We start from the raw sequence: 20,646 nt of genomic DNA, 5'->3' as shown, positions 1-20,646 counted from the left end.
AAGTCATGGGCCCCGCCTGCTAGCCTGCTCCCTAAAACATCACTGGTTTGCTCCTTTCTGTATATAGGGTGCCTGCATTCTGCATGTGCAAATGGCTTGAGATACCTATGAGGTCAATAAATTACCATATAGCATATATTCAACACCAAAAAACAGCTACAAATTGTTGTTTACAAAGGACAGCTGGACATATAAAGAGCCCCATTACCTTCAGTGGCTTAGGGCCTCATCAAACCTAAATCTGGCCCTGATTCTGAGCTACATAATAGTTTGGGTGGGTAGGTTTATTTGTTCCTTTTTAAATGAAGAAAAAAAAATACAGAAAGAAATAAGAAACAAGACTGAGCGAGATCCCAGAAGGAAAAGCTATGTGCAGCGTCAGCGCAGATGTGGAACATGAGGACAGCATAAATATTGTCATGGTTAAAACAAATTCTTCTACTTATTTGGGAAGAGAACAGACCATGGTAGTTAAAGGAGCACATTTGGATGAAGCAAAACGGTCAGCTCCCTTGCTGCCTACATGGTAAGAATAATTTTTTAAAATGTCATATACAGTGGTACCTCGGGTTAAGTACTTAATTCGCTCCGGAGGTCCGTTCTTAACCTGAAACTGTTCTTAACCTGAGGTACCACTTTAGCTAATGGAGCCTCCTGCTGCCATCATGCGATTTCTGTTCTCATCCTGAAGCAAAGTTCTTAACCCGAGGTACTATTTCTGGGTTAGTGGAGTCTGTAACCTGAAGCGTATGTAACCTGAAGTGTATGTCACCCGAGGTACCACTGTACAGTATACTCTTTGCTTCCGCGTAGCTTTGTTTGGAGCAATAAATCTGTTTATTCTTTTGATTGCATGAGCATCAAATAATCCTTGTAAATATTATTTCTGCCTAGTATGATCACTTTAAAAAACAACAGTGCCTTTGCTAACAGCTTGATGTACATAAACTGAGCAGGAGATAAAGTAATGTTAGGCTATTGTCAACGGGAGGGGGGTGGAAGTGGCAAAGGCAGCCGGAAATGACCGGCAGGATCCGAGATCAGGGGGAAGAGTCAGTGGAAGAAGATTGGAAGAAATTTAAAGATTATTTACAGAGATACTGTAAAATTAATGAACTTTAGAATAATGTTGGATTAAAATTAAGAGGTTTCTAGCTGTAATGGGTTAAAAGAATATGAAAAAAAAATGGGTTTATAAAAGTAAAATTTCAAGATCACAACAATTTAAGAATAAAGATTTGGGTAGAATAAAGAGGGAAACAAATTGCTGAGCTAATAAATTGAATTGGAATACAAAAAAGAGAGGTATGAGGAGGTCCAAGAAACAAGTAAATGAAAAATAATGTGATGGAAAGATTTTTTTTTTCTTTTTCTGTTTGTTTTTATTTTTTGTAATGTAAAAATCTTAATAAAAATCTTATATATATATAAAAAAGGAAGTGGCAAAGGCAGCAAAGGCCCGCGAGCGTTTCACACGGGCAAACCTTCCCACGGGTCTGCGCTCTGAATGGCGCAGGAGGGATGCTGTGGGATGTCTCTCCGGGATGCTGAGTGATGCGTGGCTAAAGGAGGGGCGGTGCTTCGGAGGAGGAGGAAATCCTGATCTCGCCCATCCAGGGAGCTGATCCTGCGCACCGATCCTCTCCCGGCGCCACCGCTTGTATCCCTTTCACCTGCGGAGTTGGAAAAGCCTTTGCACGGTGAGTGATGCAGCAAGGACGCTGCAGGAAAATCCCAGGGAGAGAAAACCCATAATTATCCTCCTCCCCCCGCAAAAAAAATAGGGGAAGCTCCATGAAAGGATGGGAGCGGCCAGTGTGATGCATTTAAAGGGGTAAAATATAAACTAGGGAATATATCTCTTTTATGGGGGTGGGGATATAAAACCTCCCCGCCCTAGATGGAAGCGTCTCCCGCAGCCCCACTTATTTTTGCAGAAGTTTGCCCAGGGAGGAAGATCGATTTCAGTCCCCTGGGAGAGACCTCCTCGCATCAGGATTTTTTTTTTGGGGGGGGGGGAGGAGGGAAGGATGAGTGCTGGAAATCCAAAGAGAGCCGTGTTTTTGTGCCCCCCCCCCCGTTTCCTGCAAAAAAAGGATGTGATGCAATCTCAGGTGTACCGCATAGGAACGTTGCAATATTTGCAATGCATTATTTTTTTTTTTAAGGAAAAAGGCATTTTTCTCGCCGCTTTTCGGAGAAAGCGCTTGAGGATTTCAGCAGCCGAGTTCCTGTTTTCAAAACGCTTCTGCCAGTGACGGGAGGGGGTGTGTGGAAACCCAGTCCTTTAAACAGAAGAGGCGGCTTCTGCCTAGAGCCAAAGCGGTAGAGATTTAGGAAAAGGATCTCCCTACATCTTAAATGATAATAATAATAATAGCAGCTGGTGAGCTTGCAACTTGGATAAAGCATTGTCCAAACTTGCTGTTTTGTCTCCTGGGAGAAATCTTGCAAGGGTTTGATCCCTGGAAATGTTCCTTACCGTGAAAATAATGATCAGGGATACCATTTTAACTGCTGAAGTAGGAGTGCCATATGTCAAACTTCAGGCTTTTTCTCAAGAGAGGTTAACAACTTTCAGGTTTTTCTGGTTTTTACTTTGAAATGTGGCAACCCAGTAGAAAATTAAAAAGTCATTCCCCAATACCAAGGTCCTGATCCTGCCCCAACACACACACACACACACACACACACAGTTGCGAATTCTCCGCTGTGCTTTAGCAGAAATGATCAGAGTTCCAGGTTCTTCAGTGCAGTGCAGTATATTTATTGTGAGCTATATATATATACAGAGAGAGAGAAATATACTCGAAGTCGAGAGTGGATTTCATGCTCTTTATTCAGCTCATAGTGGTGAGGAGGAATGAAAGTTTTCCCAAAATATCTGCTTTATATACATTATTTACACAATGGGCTGCACGTGATTGGCTAATTCCGGGATTCTCCTGTAAGCCAATCAGGTTGCGGATTCACTTCCACCTGGAGCTGGATTGGGTGGCTCCTGTGGACCAATCAGACTGCTGCATTGTTCTGGGACCAATCAGACTGCTACATTTTGGATCCTATTGTTCTCAGTACATAACATATATATACACACAAATACAGTGGACGCTCGGGTCGCGAATGTGATCCGTGCGGGATGCATGTTCGCAACCTGCAGTGTTCGCAACCCGCGTCTGTGCACGTGCGGGTTGCGATTTGGCGCTTCTGTCCATGCGCGAAATGCGATTTAGCACTTCTGCGCATGCCTGACCGCCAAAACCTGGAAGTAATCCTTTCCAGTACTTCCGGCTTTCGGCGGTCCGTAACCCGAATAAACGCAACCTGAACCATCTGTAACCCGAGGTATGCCTGTATATACAATATTCTACAGGCTATAATACATGAGAATTTCATACAGTCAAACAGAATGCCTGGCTGCACCTTAAGGCAAACAGGAAGACCCACCCTCCCTCCCTCCCTCCCTCCCTCCCTCCTTTCTTTCTTTCTTTCTTTCTTTCTTTCTTTCTTTCTCTCTCTCTCTCTCCACACTCTTCCACACCAGGATCCCTTTTAAACCGATGACAGCCAGTCAACTGACAGCATATTACTGCTGAGTCTTTCTGACTCAGCTCTTCCATAGAAAGTGTTGTATCAGCCAGCTGCATCGGCTAGCAAACTCAAGCCTGCAGACTTACTATCTCACACAGCATTCTGTGAATCCCGACACACACAAACAAAAGCTGTTACTCTTCAGGGGCGAAACAGGTGACAAATGCCAGCACCCTGTCTAACTCTTGTGCGCAACACCACCGACACTTCATTTGATCCAACTTATCCTTTGTTGATATCTACAGGAGCCTGGCTAAAGGAACATTTAAAGACTGTATCTTCCTTCTGGACACAATTTGAATGAGTTTTCTGTTTGTGGCTTCTGTAGTAGATCTTGTACATAGCTCTCTCAATTTTTGGATTATTAATATAAGATTCAGAGCGTAGAATGGTTTTTTAGTGTTTTGTGTGCTTACTTTATACTGGTTACTTTTTAAGAGGCGCAGCTAATTCTATTTAGGATTTATTCTCTCAACCCTGAGGACTATACTGTAGCCCTGTGCAAATATTCTGAGAGGCAGAGTCTGGTTTTGTGTGTGTGTGTGTGTGTGTGTGTGTGTGGGTTTAAAGATGAAACATTGCTGCTTGAATGGCCCCCTGTCAGGAATTCTTTAACTGTGATTCCTGCTGCTGCCAGTCCGTGTTGACAGTATTGAGCTTAGGTGGAGCAATAGTCTGAGACTCTATAAAACAGCTTATGCATGTAATGCTTGCAGTTTGGCTGAAGAGGGCTTCCTATAGATCAGTATAGGGTCAGGTTTAAGGTGCTGGTTTTGACCTTTAAATACCTATGCGGCCTAGGACCCGCGTACCTACAGGACCACCTCTCCTGGTATGCCCCACGGAGGACCTTAAGGTCCACAAATAACAACACTTTTGAGGTCCCAAGTTGCAAGGTGGTTAGATTGGTCTCAACTAGGGCCAGGGCCTTTTCAGTACTGGCCCCGACTTGGCGGAACGCTCTGTCACAAGAGACTAGGGCCCTGCGGGACTTGACATCTTTCCGCAGGGCCTGCAAGACAGAGCTGTTCTGCCTAGCCTTTGGTTTGGACTCCGTCTGACCCTTATGTTTCCCTCCCCTTATGGTTTTGATGAGGCAGCATTTTAAATTGCATTTTAACCTGTATTTTAAATTGCCCCCCCCATTTTGTTTTTACTGTAATTTTGCTGTTGTTAGCCGCCCTGAGCCTGGCTCTGGCCGGGTAGGGCGGGGTAGAATTTTTTTAAAATATTATTATTATTATTATTATTATTATTATTATTATTATTATTATTTCTGGTGATAACTAGCCTACTGGTCACCTTTAGTGAGCAGGAATATTTTGCAGGTGACCAAGCTTCACAGCTTTTGTAAACTGGATGTTATTGGGGGGTGGGGGTCTGTTTGGCTGTTTTTCTTACCAGGTTGTCAATTAGCTACTGGTTGCTCAGTACATGTCGGCAGGCAGATTTGCAACCCGGACTGGTTCCGGCCAGAAGTGTGAAATTTCTCCAGGTCTGAGTCCCGGAGGCAAAATGTCCCTTACAGGGTGCAAATCCAGGATTTGTATACTTATGGGAATCAAGGAAGACAGTGGATTCTGGGTGCGACTTAGCTTTTAGTTCCCCCTGGTGAGGAATATGGGCTGGTGGTAGGAGGATCTTGGCACCTGGGCAGGTTTATAAAGGGAGAAAGGACCTTTCAGGTGATGCAACAAACTAATTGGATTCTTCATCTCCCTCTTTCCCTCCTCTCACCTCCCCAAATATTTCTGCATGCCCAGAAAACATGGCCGAGGCTCAGGCTGGCTCTGGGAAGGTGACTCTTTTCAGCCAGAAAAAACGAGGGGGCCTCACCTACCGCATCCCAGCGCTGCTTTACCTGCCCTCTGAGTCCACCTTCCTGGCGTTTGCAGAGGAGCGCTCATCCCCCCGAGACGAAGATGCTAAGTTCCTGGTGATGAGGCGAGGGCGGAAGGAAGGAACGTCCGTTCAGGTAACTCCAGGAGCAGAAAGCGTAACGCTGCTATTCTTCCTTGCACGTTTCTTTTCTTTCTTACTATATACAATAAATGTAAGGCTGTCGTCACGCAGCAGTTTATGGGCCTGCCAATATGCGGCCACACCAACTCCAGCGTGACAGCAGGGTGGCAGGCAGCTCAGGTAAGCTGTTTAACGAAGGCGGGGTGGTGCTCTGCACACTATGTATGGGGGGGGGAATGCTTTCTGAAGCAACTCCCCCCATCTCCTTTAGAAGTGGATGGGGCTTGGGGCGATGCCAAGTAGCTGGTGATGAGGCAAGGGCGGAAGGAAGGAATGTATGTCAAGCTAAGAGCAAAGGTGACACTACAACTAATCCAGAATGCGGCAGCTAGACTGGTGACTGGGGGCGGCCGCCAACACCACATAACACTGGTCTTGAAAGACCTACATTGGCTCCCAGTACGTTTCCGAGCACAATTCAAAGTGTTGGTGCTGACCTTTAAAGCCCTAAACGGCCTCAGCCCAGTATACCTGAAGTAGTGTCTCCATCCCCATCGTTCTGCCCGGACTCTGAGGTCCACCTCTGAGGGCCTTCTGGCGGTTCCCTCACTGCAAGAAGCAAAGCTATAGGGAACCAGGCAGAGGGCCTTCTCAGTGGTGGTGTCCACCCTGTGGAACACCCTCCCATCAGAGATAAACAACTACCTGAAAACATCTGAAGCCAGCCCTGTTCAAGGAAGTTTTTAATGGGTGACATTTTGATGTAATCTTTGTTGGAAGCTGCCCAGAGTGGCTGGTGAGGCCCAAGCCAGATGGGCGGGGTACAAATAATAAATTATTATTATTATTATTATTATTATTATTATTATTATTATTATTAATGATCAGCGGTCCCTTTACCTTTTATACATTTTAATCCGCTAACTTACATGTTGTGATCTGCCCTGAGACCTGCGGACGAGGGAAAGTATGCAGATTTAATTAATGATGACGATTCCAGGTCGGATGTGAAGTGCGCAGAGACGTCACCCCAAGAGCAAACCCTTTTGTCCCTTCTCTGTTTCAGAGACAGTGTGGTGTAGTGGTTAAGAGTGGTGGACTCGTAATCTGGGGAACCGGGTTCGCGTCTCCGCTCCTCCACATGCAGCTGCTGGGTGAGCTTGGGCTAGTCACACTTCTCTGAAGTCTCTCAGCCCCACTCACCTCACAGAGTGTTTGTTGTGGGGGAGGAAGGGAAAGGAGAATGTTAGCCACTTTGAGACTCCTTCAGGTAGTGATAAAGCGGGATATCAAATCCAAACTCTTCTTCTTCTCTCCAGTGGGGTCCTCAGGAGCCCCTGCTGATGGCCACGCTCCCCAAATACCGCACCATGAACCCCTGCCCGGTTCACGAGGAGAAGAGCGGAACCACTTACCTGTTCTTCATCTGCGTTCTGGACCACGTCACAGCCCGGCGGCAGATTGCGACGGGGAGGAACGCCGCCAAGCTCTGCTACGTCTCCAGCCAAGATGGCGGCCGCACCTGGAGCCAGGCGGTGGACTTAACCAGGCAGATGTTTGGAGGCGACCGGAGGAAGTGGGCCACCTTCGCCGTCGGGCCGGGCCACGGCGTGCAGCTCGGCTCCGGGCGCCTGGCGGTCCCAGCCTACGCCTACCGCACCGGCAAACGTTGCTTTTGCTTCTGCCCGCTCTGCTGCGCGGCTCCCCATTGCTTCGCGTTGCTCAGCGACGACGGAGGGCGCAGTTGGGCACGGGGCCAGCTTCTTGAGGACTTGCGAGCCACCGAGTGCCAGGTGGCTGAGATCAACCGCCAGGACGGAAGCCGCTTGTTGTACGTCAATGCCCGGCATTCGGGCTGGAGCCGCTGCCGCGCCGAGGCCTTCAGCGCCGATAACGGAGGCCATTTCCAGAAGCCCTTTCTTTGCAAGCAGCTGCCTGAGCCGCCCCATGGGTGCCAGGGCAGTGTGGTGAGTTTCGCCCCGGCGCCGAAACCCTCAGATCGGGGCCTAGAGGAAGGCGCTGGCGAATCGGCGTGTCTGCTGGGTGTCGATCCCTCCTCGGCCCCTCGCAAGAGGAGCACCAAGTCGTGGCTGGTCTTCTCCCACCCCACAAACAGCCACAAGCGTTCGGATCTGGGCATCTACCTGAACCCCTCTCCGTTGGAGAAGGGGTGCTGGGCAGCCCCTTGGGTGCTGAACAAAGGGCCCAGCGGGTATTCGGACCTGGTCGTGTGCCAGGAGGAGGGCAAGCCGGTGATGTTTGGGTGCCTGTTTGAATGTGGGGTGGCGACTGCATGCGAAGAAATTGCCTTTCAGCTTTTCAGCGACGTTGAGCTTCTGAAGAACCTAAGGCCTGGGAATCATAGAATCGCAGAGCAGTAAGGGACCCCGAGGGTCATCTAGTCCAACCCGCTGCAATGCAGGAATCTCAACTAGAGCATCCATGACAGATGGCCGTCCAACCTCTGCTTGAAAACCTCCAAGGAAGAAGAGTCCACCATCCTCTAGAGATGGAGGATCAGCCAGCAGCACCAACAGCCAGGAACGATGGGAGTTGTAGTTAGGCATCACTGGGGAAACCCAGCCAGATGGGTGGGGTATAAATAAATTATTATTATTATTATTATTATTATTATTATTATTATTATTATTATTATTATTTTGGAGTGCCACAGTTAGTCACACACACACCCCGATCTAAGGGAAGGGTGTTCATGCCTTCAGAGGCCCTTTGACCTTAAAATGACCCAGCTGATTTCTCCATAACTTCATGGGTTGTGCAGATCTTGGGAGATTTTTGGACTCAGTTGGATGAAGAAGCCTTGGAACAGAACAGGCACCACTTCTGAATAGTGTCTTGAATCATAGGACCAGGTGCGCAGCCTGGGAGTCATTTTGGACTCCCAGCTGTCCATGGAGGCGCAGGTCAGTTCTGTGTCCAGGGCAGCTGTTTAGCAGCTCCATCTGGTACGCAGGATGAGACCCTCCCTGCCCGCAGACTGTCTCACCATAGTGGTCCCTTCTCTGGTTATCTCCCGCTTGGACTACCCGCACTGGGATCCCACAGCTAATTCTCCCCTGGTTTCCTCACTGGCCCAAATAGGACTACCGTATTTTTCGCTCTATAAGACGCACCAGACCATAAGGCGCACCTAGTTTTTGGAGGAGGAAAACAAGAAAAAAAATATTCTGAATCCCAGAAGCCAGAACAGCAAGAGGGATCGCTGCGCAGCGAAAGCAGCGATCCCTCTTGCTGTTCTGGCTTCTGGGATAGCTGCTCAGCCTGCATTCGCTCCATAAGACGCACACACATTTCCCCTTACTTTTTAGGAAGGAAAAAGTGAGTCTTATAGAGCAAAAAATATGGTAATTTAGCCAGCTAGCCCTGGCGATCACCAAGTGGGGATTAGAACCCTGTCCTAGTCTGACATCTTAACCACTGTGTCACACTGTCTTAATATTAATTCTATCATATTTTTTAAATATTTTATTTCATCTAATGTTTATTGGATGGATTTCCCCCTAAGTTGATTTTTGAATTCTGAATTTATTGTTATTAACGTTTTATACTGTAAATTATGCTGTTTTTTGTTGCATCAATTACGTAAGTGTTTAAAATCTGTTGTTAGCCGCCCTGAGCCCGGTTTTCTGAACCGGGAAGGACGGGGTATAAATAAATTATTATTATTGTTGTTGTTATTTTGCACAAGCTTTCCTTCTGTTGTCCGCTGGTGTGAAAATATATGTATTTTTTTTTTATCTCTTAGAACACAATGGACATGCACATCTCAGCCAGCAACATATATTTCCTTGTTATCTTCCTGGTGTGTTCCCTTTCAGAGTTAGTGAATTTCCTGTTTGGCAGCAAAAACCAGCCAAGTTTATGCCCCGTCTGTGACTAAAACCCTGTTGTCTAGACGGAAAGCAGTCGTGGGTGTGCATTTGCTGAAACAGAATGTTCAAGATAAATGCATGTTTTAATCATTATTGCCAAACAATGAATTTTCCACCGTACTTTTTCTTACGGTTGGTTACACTATGTGCTACATCTTTGTCTTAAGAACGATAAACAAGCAGAAAGTAGTGTTAGACAGTTGCAAAGCTTTAACTTAGCCTTGTCGAACTTTTCAAAAGTTGCATCATGTGTCCTCTGAACCGTTTCCTTTAAAGAAAATTAAACAGTCACAATCAATTTGCTGCAAGGCAGAAATAAGCAACTTAAAAACATATCAGCTTAAAACAAATCGAAGCCATATTGAATTGTTGGGAGGCGATGATTTCCATGGTGATGTCAAATAAACAGATACAGTGGTACCTTGGTTCTCAAACGCCTTGGTACTCAAACAACATGGAACCCAAACACTGCAAACCCGGAAGTAAGTGTTCCGGTTTGCAAACCTTTTTCGGAAGCAGAACGTTCTCAGTTTTGAGTGTTACGCTTCCGATCTGAGTGCCACCCTTCCGTTTTGAGTGTTACGCTGAGTTCTGTCTGTTTTTTTGCTATTTATTTTGCTTTTTTGTTATTGCGGCTCTTTTTTGTTTTTGTGAATGTGTGGAACCCAGTTCAGCTACTGATTGATTGATTGATTGATTGATTGATTGTGTGACTGCAGTACATTGTTTATTGCTTTCATTGTTATGGATCAATGGTCTCGCTAGATAGTAAATGTTGAATTGCTGTTTTAGGGGTTGTTTTTAAAAGTCTGGAACGGATTAATCCGTTTTGCATTACTTTCTATGGGAAAGCGTGCCTTGGTTTTGGAACGCTTTTGGTTTTGGAACGGACTTGCGGAACGGATTAAGTTTGAGAACCAAGGTACCACTGTATTGCAAAATGCTGTCTATAACAGGGGGCACTCTTCTTCTGATCAGCTTGTACCCGGAACATCCTTCCCTTCACTGGAGTGATGGATTTCCTTGACCTCCTGTCTGTGCTAGGTTCTCAGCACACAGCATCTGGGAATGAAGAGGAAACGAGTCTTTTTCAGAATTGCAGTCACCAAGGGCAGTCTCAGAAGAACAAGGCTGCAGGTTGTTGAAAGGTCACCCTGCCTGGTGCCCAAAGCACTGCCCCACACCCTGCCCCACACATTGTCCTGAGCTTCCCAAATATTGGGCTATTTCGCTGGATTCAAAGTTGGGGAGGTGACAAAGAATCCATGCAACAATTGCAGAGACCTAAGTAGTGTTTGGACTTAATGTAAAGGGGTTTTCTCTCCTCGTAGCTCTTTCCCCCTGCTTTCCTTTCCCCCCAACGCTTAGCGGAAACTGGCCCCCATGACAGGAAGGCAGCCCTGAACCAATGGGCGTTAAAATGGCCAATTCAATTCAACCTAAACAAGTGGAAATTGATGCACGTCGGAGCAAAATATCTTATCAGCTGGGTAGTGATCAGGTGGGATTGCTATGAGGAATTATAAAAAATATGGAACAAGCCATTTGTGTCTGCGATGAAAGCGTTGCATTGACTGGGTTTGAGCCATTTTGATATGATTTCTGATCAATCCATGTCTCTGCATCTATGTCCTATTTCTCTACACCTGACAGGCACGTATAAGCATTCTGAAACACAGGCCAGTTGCTTCATCAGGCACCCTGGGTCATAAAGATGATAGTTAGCTTTGATGTAGTTTAATCTTTAGGTAGATCTGAAAGGCCAGGAGGCGGGTGGCGCTGTGGGTTAAACCACAGCACCTAGGACCTGCCAATCAGAAGGTCGGTGGTTTGAATCCCCACGACGGGGTCAGCTCCCGTTGCTCGGTCCGAGCTCCTGCCAACCTAGCAGTTCGAAAGCATGTCAAAGTGCAAGTAGATAAATAGGTACCGCTCCGGCGGGAAGGTAAACGGCGTTTCCGTGCGCTGCTCTGGCTCGCCAGAAGCGGCTTAGTCATGCTGGCCACATGACCCAGAAGCTGTACCCCATCTCCCTCGGCCAATAAAGCAAGATGAGTGCCGCAACCCCAGAGTCGGCCACGACTGGACCTAATGGTCAGGGGTCTCTTTACCTTTAAGGGCCAGGAAAAGAGTTCACAAGGAGATGGTAAATATCTTTCCTTGCCCTATTTCCTTCCTTTCCTGCCTGTTTATGACCTGAATGCATTCCTCTAGTCCTGTTTTATTTACTCTCAGATTGTGTATGCATGCTCAGAGTAGTCCTTGCAGTTAAAAGAATTTCTTCTGATCTGACTTTGTCCCACGTGGGTTTTTTTGAAATGCTCAGAGGAAATCTGATTGGTTCTTACGAACACTGTGTAAAAAGTTCTTTTGTGAATAAAACAACCTGGGCCAAGGGGTGGACAGGAATTATTGTACGCACTCCTCCCAGAGTCTTGCTGGTCAAGCCTCTGTGTGTATTCTATAAATCAGAGTCCAATCTGGGGGGGGGGGGCATTAGGGGGCGCATCGGAAGATGGCTGACAATAACATCTCTCCGACCCACACGAGGTAATTTGGAGGCTATGATGGGAGTAATTAGCCTCCCTACCCCCCCCCCGGATGGTGGGGGGGGACTGCCCTTGCCTGCTGTGCCCTATACCACCCCCGAATTTGTGGGGATGGGGGCACTAGGCACAAAGCCCTCCTGTGGGATTCCGGCACTCCTGGACGCCGTCCCTGATCCGCGCCGCTAGCTGCAAGAACTTCAAAAGAAACAATTTGGATGAAGGAATGCACATATTTCAAGGAAGGAGGGGGAGTAAAGACTGCTAACAGAAGAGATCTCTGATAAAACAAGACAAGAATAAAACATGAGAAGATACACCAAGATACGGTATGGCAAATGACTGATGGGGGAGGGGGGAAAACTTTCCTTTCTTTCCTTATGTGATTAAACAAGAATCCCCTCCCCTCACAAGTCAGAAATGTCGTTTTAAGGACTTAAGCTGTGGATTTAAGGCTGTGTGGAGATAAACTTTCGAACCAGGTCGGAGCCAAACAGTATAAATTGAGAGCATTTGCAGATGATCTAGTTTTGACATTACAGGAGCCAGAATCTAGTACAAAAAGAGTTTTAGAATTAATCCAAGAATTCGGTCAGGTGGCAGGATTTAAATTGAACAAGACCAAAACTAAGGTTTTAGAGAAAAATATGACATTGTTTGAAAAAGAGAAATTTCAGAATGAAACAGGTCTGTCTGTGGTGAGGAAGGTGAAATATCTGGGGATTAACATGACATCTAAAAATGGGAACTTATTTAAAAACAATTATGAGAAATGCTGGTCAGAAGTGAAAAAAGATCTTGAAATATGGTCAAATTTGAAGCTTTCCTTGATGGGTCGAATAGCAGCTATAAAAATGAATGTATTGCCTAAAATGTTGTTTTTGTTTCAAACATTACAAATTGTGGACAAGATGGAATGTTTTAAGAAGTGGCAGAAAGATATTTCTAAATTTGTCTGGCAGGGCAAGAAGCCTAGGATAAAATATAAGATTTTAACTGATGCAAAAGAAAGGGGTGGCTTCGCCCTGCCAGACTTTAGACTGTATTATGAGTCAGCAGCATTCTGCTGGTTGAAAGACTGGCTGCTTCTTGAAAACACAGACATTTTGGATTTAGAAGGTTTTAACAATGTCTTTGGATGGCATGCATATTTGTGGTATGACAAGGTTAAAGCTCATAAAGTGTTTAAAAATCACATCGTTAGGAGATCTTTGTTTAACGTTTGGACTAGATACAAGGACTTATTGGAAAACAAAACCCCAAGGTGGTTGTCACCAATGGAAGCGAAAGCTCAGAAAAAACTCAATATGGAGGCCAGTTGGCCAAAATATTGGGAAATTTTGGAGCAAGAAGGAGATAGACTGAAATTGCAGAGTTTTGAGAAACTAAAAAACAAAGTCCGAGACTGGCTACATTATTTTCAGATAAGGGAGGCATACAATTTGGACAGGAAAATTGGCTTCCAGGTGGAAAAATCTAAATTAGAAACAGAAGTGCTAGAACCTAAAACTAAAATTATGTCAAAAATGTATAACTTGCTGCTGAAATGGAATACACAGAATGAAACGGTTAAGTCAGCTATGATTAAATGGGCACAAGATCTTGGACATAACATTATGTTTGCTGATTGGGAACAGTTATGGACCACAGGTATGAAATTCACGGCATGTAATGCCTTAAGAGAAAATATTATGAAAATGATATACAGGTGGTACATGACCCCAGTCAAGCTCGCAAAAATATATCACTTGCCCGATAATAAATGCTGGAAGTGTAAGGAGGTTGAAGGTACATTCTTTCACCTTTGGTGGACGTGCCCAAAGATTAAGGTCTTCTGGGAAATGATTTATAATGAAATGAAAAAGATATTTAAGTATACTTTCCTGAAAAAAACAGAGGCTTTTCTCTTGGGCATAGTCGGCCATTTGGTGCCAAAGAAGGACAGAACGTTTTTTATGTATGCTACAACGGCAGCAAGAATACTCATAGCAAAGCACTGGAAGACTCAAGATCTACCCACTCTGGAAGAATGGCAGATGAAGTTGATTGACTATATGGGACTGGCAGAAATGACCGGCAGAATCCGCGACCAGGAAGAAAAGTCAGCAGAAGAAGATTGGAAGAAATTTAAGGAATATCTACAGAAATATTATAAAATTAATGAACTTTGAAAAGATGTTGGATTGAACCTTGGTGGTCTCTAGCTGTTATGATAAAGATAATGGGGATTATAATTGTTTTTGTTGTGAAATTTTTTTTTTAAAAAAAAGTTGAGTGGAAAATAAGGTGATATTCTAAAAGGAATGTTAAGAGAATAGGATTTGCTGAATTAACAAATTGAACTAGAGAACAAGAAGGGGAGGTATGAGGAAGTCAAAGAAACATGTGATGGAAAAATTGTTATCGAAACTGAATTGTTTTTAATATTTTTCTTTTTCTTTTTCTTTATGTGTTTATATAAAATTGGAAAATCTAATAAATATTCATTAAAAAAACAAAAAAACTTTCGAACCAAAGCATGTTTTAAGAAGAGCGTGGAATGTATAAGAGCTTTGGAATGATGCAGTTAAAAATGCCGTCGCCATATTGGGAAGTTCTGTCGGAGGTCTTGAGTCTGGGAGGAGAAAGAGAGAAATAGAGCTGTTTATATATTGTGGGTGAAACTCCTCTGAGGGACTTAAGAGCGACAGTTTTGTGAGATTAATGATGGAAAGAGCGATGTTATCTATGAAGGTGATGATATATGGAAACCATCTCGATTTGAGGATTGGAAGAATGGAAAAATTCACACAGGATTATTATTGGTGTTTATCGGCTTAAGGAGACTATCAGAAGAGATCATAAAGAAAAAAGAGAAAATATATGAACAAGATGTGATGTGGAAACAGCAAGATAAGACTGGATAGAATTATGAACTCTGTTTGGACTGATTTGGATTGATTTGGACATTAACGCAGTAGCAAGAAGATGATCAGAATCCCCCTTCGGATCTTGAAATATGGGTCCCCCCCAAAAAATTTAAAATTCGGCTTTGTAATTCGGAATTTATGTGATGTGATTTAATTTGATTTGATTGGCCGGTTAATAAAAATTATTTTATAATTATTATTTTAAATTATTTTAAATTATTTTAAAAATTATTTTAAAATCAGAGTCCAATCCTACATTGCTTTGGGAACATCACAGTGGTGAGGGACCATGAACGAACGAGACCTTGGGGTCACAATGGACCAAGGCAGGCGTTAACAAGCGTGATGAGACTTTAATGTGCTCACAAACATTAAACAATCAACCCACAAGGAGAACAGCCATACCTATAGTGACGTGGGCAACCGTGAACACCGAGGTGGATCTCGTAAGCCAGGCAGGAGCGACGGCAGAGACCTCTCCAACTGGCACAGGTCCGTGTATTCAGTGGGATTCCCATCTCCTGTCCAGCTAGGATATAGGAAGTCACAACAATGAAGGTTAAAAAGTGATGACAAACCTAGACAGCATCTTAAAAAGCAGAGACATCACCTTGCCAACAAAGGTCTGTATAGTTAAAGCTATAGGTGGCCCTATAAGTTGCTCCTCCAAATCTCTGTCTCCCCCTCTCCAGATCTTCAGGCGTGCTGGCAGGTGACAACAGGAGTCTGTCAACAGCTGAAGAATCAGAGGTTCCCCATTCCTGCTTTAACTAGAGATGGCAGGGATTGGACCTGAGATGTTCTGAGAGCACAGCAGGCACCCAGTGTAGCACTAACACAAAACTAATGAAACTGGCAAAATGGATTTCAACAGGGACAAATTTCAGATTCCGCACTTAGGCAGGAGTAACCAGATGAACCAAAGGTCCGTATAGTTAAAGCTGTGGTTTTTCCAGTAGTGATGTATGGAAGTGAGAGCTGGACCATAAAGAAGGTCGATCGCCGAAGAATGGATGCTTTTGAATTTTGGTGCTGGAGGAGACTCTTGAGAGTCCCATGGACTGCAAGAAGATCGAACTGATCCATTCTAAAGGAAATCAGCCCTGAGTGCTCACTGGAAGGACAGATCGTGAAGCTGAGGCTCCAATATTTTGGCCACCTCATGAGAAGAGAAGACTCCCTGGAAAAGACCCTGATGTTGGGAAAGATGGAGGGCAAAAGGAGAAGGGGACGACAGAGATGGTTGGACAGTGTTCTCGAAGCTACCAGCATGAGTTTGACCAAACTGCGGGAGGCAGTGGAAGACAGGAGTGGCTGGTGTGCTCTGGACCAGGGGGTCACGAAGAGTCAGACATGACTAAACAACTAAACGACAACAACAAATGGTTGGTAATTCTCCTTCCCTCCCACTGGACCAGCAAGATGATTGAAGGGGGTGGGAGCAAAGCATCTGACCCCTGTGCAAATTAATTTTAAAAAGCATGTTTTCTATCTTAACTCATAATCCTGTACTCAAAACAAACACGAAAAGTCAGTTGGTCATAATGGTGTCGGAAGCCTGCAGCCAATAGAAGGAATGATGCGCTCTCCACAATATATTGAGGTTCTATGAAAAGAGAGTTATTCCAGAGCTGGAAAAGAGGTATCCTGACGGTACTGGGATATTGCAGCAGGATCTAGCCCCCGTCACACATCGAAAGTGGTGAAGAAATTCAGGACAGAGCAGCAAATACAGGTACTTGATTGGCCAGGGAATTCCCCGAACGTAAATCCCATTGAGAATTTGTGGGCTATATGCAAAAGTCGCCTCCGTTCTGTAGACTGTGCGACTATGGAGAAGCTCATTCAGGGTCTGATTCAAGTGTGGTACAGGCATCCGGAAATCAACAGTGACTGTTTGAAACTAGTACAGTGGTACCTCGGGTTACATACCCTTCAGGTTACATATGCTTCAGGTTACAGACTCCACTAACCCAGAAATATTACCTCAGGTTAAGAACTTTGCTTCAGGATGAGAACAGAAATCATGCAGCGGCGGCGCGGCAGCAGCGGGAGGCCCCATTAGCTAAAGTGGTGCTTCAGGTTAAGAACAGTTTCAGGTTAAGAACGGACCTCTGGAACGAATCAAGTACGTAACCAGAGGTACCACTGTACAGTAGACTCCATGCCAAACCGTGTTCAAATGCTTCTTTCAATTAATTTGCACAGGGGTGTAGAAGAACAAGGGGCATTAGTAGCAGCAGGACAAATGTCCCATTTGTGCAATGAGTGGGCCGGCTCACCATTTCATGTCACCAACTTTCTACTAAATTGCAACGTATTTCATGCTTTTTTACAGAGGTTGTTTTATTGTTGGTTTTGTGATGTATAGGAATATTTTGTAAATCGGATAAACAAATAAAGCAGGCCCATCTTCACACAGAGGGGGGTTGTTGATAGATCCTGAGTGCCGGAACTAATGTTGTTTCGCCCCAGTTAATTCCTGCGGATTAGCTCACAAAGCCCAGACATTTTTTTCGGTTGCAGCTGGTCTTCCCGGCCAATGTTTTACAAAGGATGGCTTGTCCGTGTCTCAAATGGTGCCTGCGGTCTAAACCAGTGTGATTCATCTGGGCTTCTATTTGAGAGATTTATCACAGGAGTGTTCTTAGAGTGAACACAACTGAGATCAAGCACGTGTTCAGCTAAGCAATTGAAATTCAGGTCACAAAATTAAAACTGAATTGGCACTTTTAAGCACTCCCCGCCCCCCATAAAATCAGAGTTTTTGTGATAAGGAAAGTTCTGGGAAAATGCAAATGAAATTGTGGGATACCATTTGTTTTGATGAAATGCCATCGAACCACCACACACATCCCGGAAACAAATTAGGATAAATGCTCATTAAAGTGACAAGCTTGTCTAAACTCCCCACAAACTGCGCAAACAAATCAGGAAGAATTCTCAGTAAACAGGTCCGGAAGTATAATGATAGGAGAGATTTGGACTAAAATGTTGACCAATTTTCATGAGGATTTAAAAATAAATAAATCACAGACCGCTGCAGAAATGCAAAGAACTGCATTTAAGTTTGGAAAAGTGAGAAACTGAATATTTTATTATTTACTTGGATTTAAGAAAATGGGGGAAAGATGTATCCGTGTATAAGATGCCCCCTAATTTTTGACATTATTTTTTAGGGGGGAAACCTGGTCTTATACACGGAAAACTACTGTATACACCGCCCTATACCCAGAGGTTTTATTTTATTTGTTTTTTTCTCTCATATTTTGGAAATGTACATCCAGGTTTTTTCCCCTTTAAATTTTTTGGGGGCCCCGAGAGAGTGGGGCCCTAAGCTATAGCTTGTTTGGCTTATACATAAATCTGGCCCTGATCCTAGCTGACAGCATAGTGGTCTACAAGATCTCTCTGGTGGTCCCAGGGAGATGCCAAGCGTTGAACCTAATACAGTGGTACCTTGGGTTACAGACACTTCAGGTCACAGACTCCGCTAACCCAGAAATAGTACCTCGGGTTAAGAACTTTGCTTCAGGATGAGAACAGAAATCGCGCGGTGGCAGCGGGAGGCCCCATTAGCTAAAGTGGTACCTCAGGTGAAGAACATTTTCAGGTTAAGAACGGACCTCTGGAACAAATTAAGTTCTTAACCCAAGGTACCACTATAATAATACCGTTATTGTCAACGTACAACCTGTGTACAACAAAATTAACTGAGCCTCCCCCCCCCCCAAAAAAAACACTCAGTCTCATTGCACTCTGTGTGCTTGTCGCACAACACACCAACCCTGAAAGTCAGTTGCACTATATAGTGGACGCTCGGGTTGCGACCGTGATCTGTGCGGCATGCATATTTGCAACCTGCAGCGTTCACAACCCACAGCGGTGCGTCTGCACACGCGTGGGTTGCGATTCGGCGCTCATGTGCAAAGCACGATTTAGGACTTCTGCGCATGCGTGACCCCTGAAACCCGTAAGTAACCCGTTCCGGTACTTCCAGGTTTCGGCAGGTCCATAACCCGAAAAATGCAACCTGAAGCGTCTGTAACCTGAGGTATGACTGTATTATTTTCTGTTCAGCAGCCTAACAGCCCACGGATAGAAACTGTTTTTTAGCCTGTTGGTACGACTGATTAGACTTCTATATCTCCTGCCTGAGGGTAGAAGATTGAAGAGGTGCTGGCCGGGGTGTGAATCGTCCCTGAGAATTTTTCTCGCTCTCCTAAGGCATCGATCCCTTGCGATGTCATCTAGCGGACTCAAGGGACAGCCCATGATATCATGCACTGTGTTCACCACCCTCTGTCTACATGCTAAACCGATCCTTTACCACTGAGCTAAAATAACAGAGGCCCTCAGTGGCAAGGCACCCTAAAATGCAGGGCAATCAGACAAAAAAACCCAAAAACATTCCTATCCCTTTCAGCAGGGAAAAGAGGCTCTTTCAACAAAGACTATTTCTCCCATGATAAGTTGAGATATTTCCCTTTAAGACAGACTTCCTTTTGCATCTGGTCATTGGAAGATACTGTATTTTTCACTCCATAAGACGCACTTTTTTCTTCCTAAAAAGTAAGGGGAAATGTCTGTGCGTCTTATGGAGCGAATGCGTGGTCCCTGGAGCTGAATTGCCCAGGGGCAAAAAGCAGATCATGCTTAAAAAAGGGGGGGGGCACAAAAACGTGGTTACAAAGCACAGATCCACATGGATTCTCAGGATTTTTGCATTGGGCTACCCCAAATTTCCCATCAAATCACACGTCTGTGGCCACAGCATGAACCACAAAAATCATACATCCACTGTTTTGATCAGAATATATATATTTTTTGTTTTCCTCCTCTAAAAACTAGGCGCACCTTATGGTCTGGTGCATCTTATGGAGCGAAAAATACGGTACTTACCAATGAATCCTAGCAGCGCCAGCAAAAGAAGAAGCTGTGGTCCGAACGCTTTCATGGTTCTGCATCAATCGGGTGCTAATATTTCTGCTGGCTCCCGTCCACCCATCCCAGCTGCCTGGACATTTATCCTTTGGGACCCCTCTGCAAAAAGGTGGACTTTGGCACACTCGTGCCGCATCGTGACTCAGAGAGGCCAGGATTTAGGAATTAGCTTCGGCATTGTATAAAGCCTGACCGTATGCATGTTTACTCCAAACTCAATTCTGCTGAATTCATTGGTGTGCGCACCCAAGCAGGCAAACAGAGGTCAGCCATGAAATTTACTAGATGACCCCGGGGCCAGTCACTGGTGCTCAGCGTCACCTACTTTGCAGGGTTGATGTGAGGATATGAAGAGAGGGAGACCCAGGCCACCACCTTGAGCTCCTTGGAGCAGTGGGATATGAATAATAATAATAATAATTAATAATTTATTCTTTGTACCCCGCCCATCTGGCTGGGTTCCCCCAGCCACTCTGGGCAGCTTCCACAGAGACCAAAAATACACTAAAATCTCACACATTAAAAACTTCCCTGAACAGGGATGCCTTAAGATGTCTTCTGAATGTCAGGTAGTTGTTTATCGCTTTGACATCTGATGGGAGGGCGTTCCACAGGGCGGGCGCCATTACCGAGAAGGCCCTCTGCCTGGTTCCCTGTAGCTTTGCTTCTCGCAATGAGGGAACCGCCAGAAGGCCCTCGGCGCTGGATCTCAGTTTCCGGAAAAACGATGGGGGTGGAGACGCTAATTATTTATTTATTTATTTATTTATTTATTCATTCATTCATTCATTCATTCATTCC

General features: G+C 44.9%; 1 protein-coding gene and 1 long non-coding RNA gene across 3 annotated transcripts; one reads left to right on the top strand and one right to left on the bottom strand.

Moving 5' to 3' along the window:
* Window positions 1–1,592: 1,592 nt before the first annotated feature.
* LOC310760815 (sialidase-3-like) lies at window positions 1,593–9,028 on the top strand. 2 transcript variants are annotated; one of them, XM_083609997.1, is made up of 3 exons: window positions 1,593–1,700; window positions 5,355–5,566; window positions 6,873–9,028. In XM_083609997.1, exons 2-3 carry the CDS (start codon window positions 5,360–5,362, stop codon window positions 7,932–7,934), a joined length of 1,269 nt encoding a protein of 422 aa, XP_083466123.1. In that variant the 5' UTR covers window positions 1,593–1,700; window positions 5,355–5,359; the 3' UTR covers window positions 7,935–9,028. The 2 variants fall into 2 exon arrangements, with proteins under 2 accessions (XP_083466123.1, XP_083466122.1); XM_083609996.1 differs by lacking the exon at window positions 1,593–1,700 and adding an exon at window positions 4,889–5,086 and having other exon boundaries at window positions 6,873–8,225.
* Window positions 9,029–9,510: 482 nt separating this feature from the next.
* Window positions 9,511–20,144, bottom strand: LOC310760983. The gene is made up of 3 exons (XR_014547150.1): window positions 19,804–20,144; window positions 15,307–15,430; window positions 9,511–10,508 (listed from the first exon to the last, which is right to left on the bottom strand). It is a non-coding gene; the product is annotated as an uncharacterized lncRNA (long non-coding RNA).
* Between the last annotated feature and the right edge of the window lie 502 nt (window positions 20,145–20,646).

The sequence above is a fragment of the Podarcis filfolensis genome (genome assembly GCF_964270895.1).
Source record: "Podarcis filfolensis genome assembly, chromosome: 4".
NCBI classification, from domain to species: Eukaryota; Metazoa; Chordata; class Lepidosauria; order Squamata; family Lacertidae; genus Podarcis; species Podarcis filfolensis.
This window is presented reverse-complemented; position numbering and strand designations above follow the sequence as displayed.

Coding starts and splice junctions, on each gene's coding strand:
- LOC310760815 (XM_083609996.1), top strand. CDS start 5,026: ATGTCGGCAGGCAGATTTGCAACCCGGACTGGTTCCGGCCAGAAGTGT. Junction 5,087..5,354: donor GAAGTGTGAAATTTCTCCAG/GTCTGAGTCCCG, acceptor CTGCATGCCCAG/AAAACATGGCCGAGGCTCAG. Junction 5,567..6,872: donor AGGAAGGAACGTCCGTTCAG/GTAACTCCAGGA, acceptor TCTTCTCTCCAG/TGGGGTCCTCAGGAGCCCCT.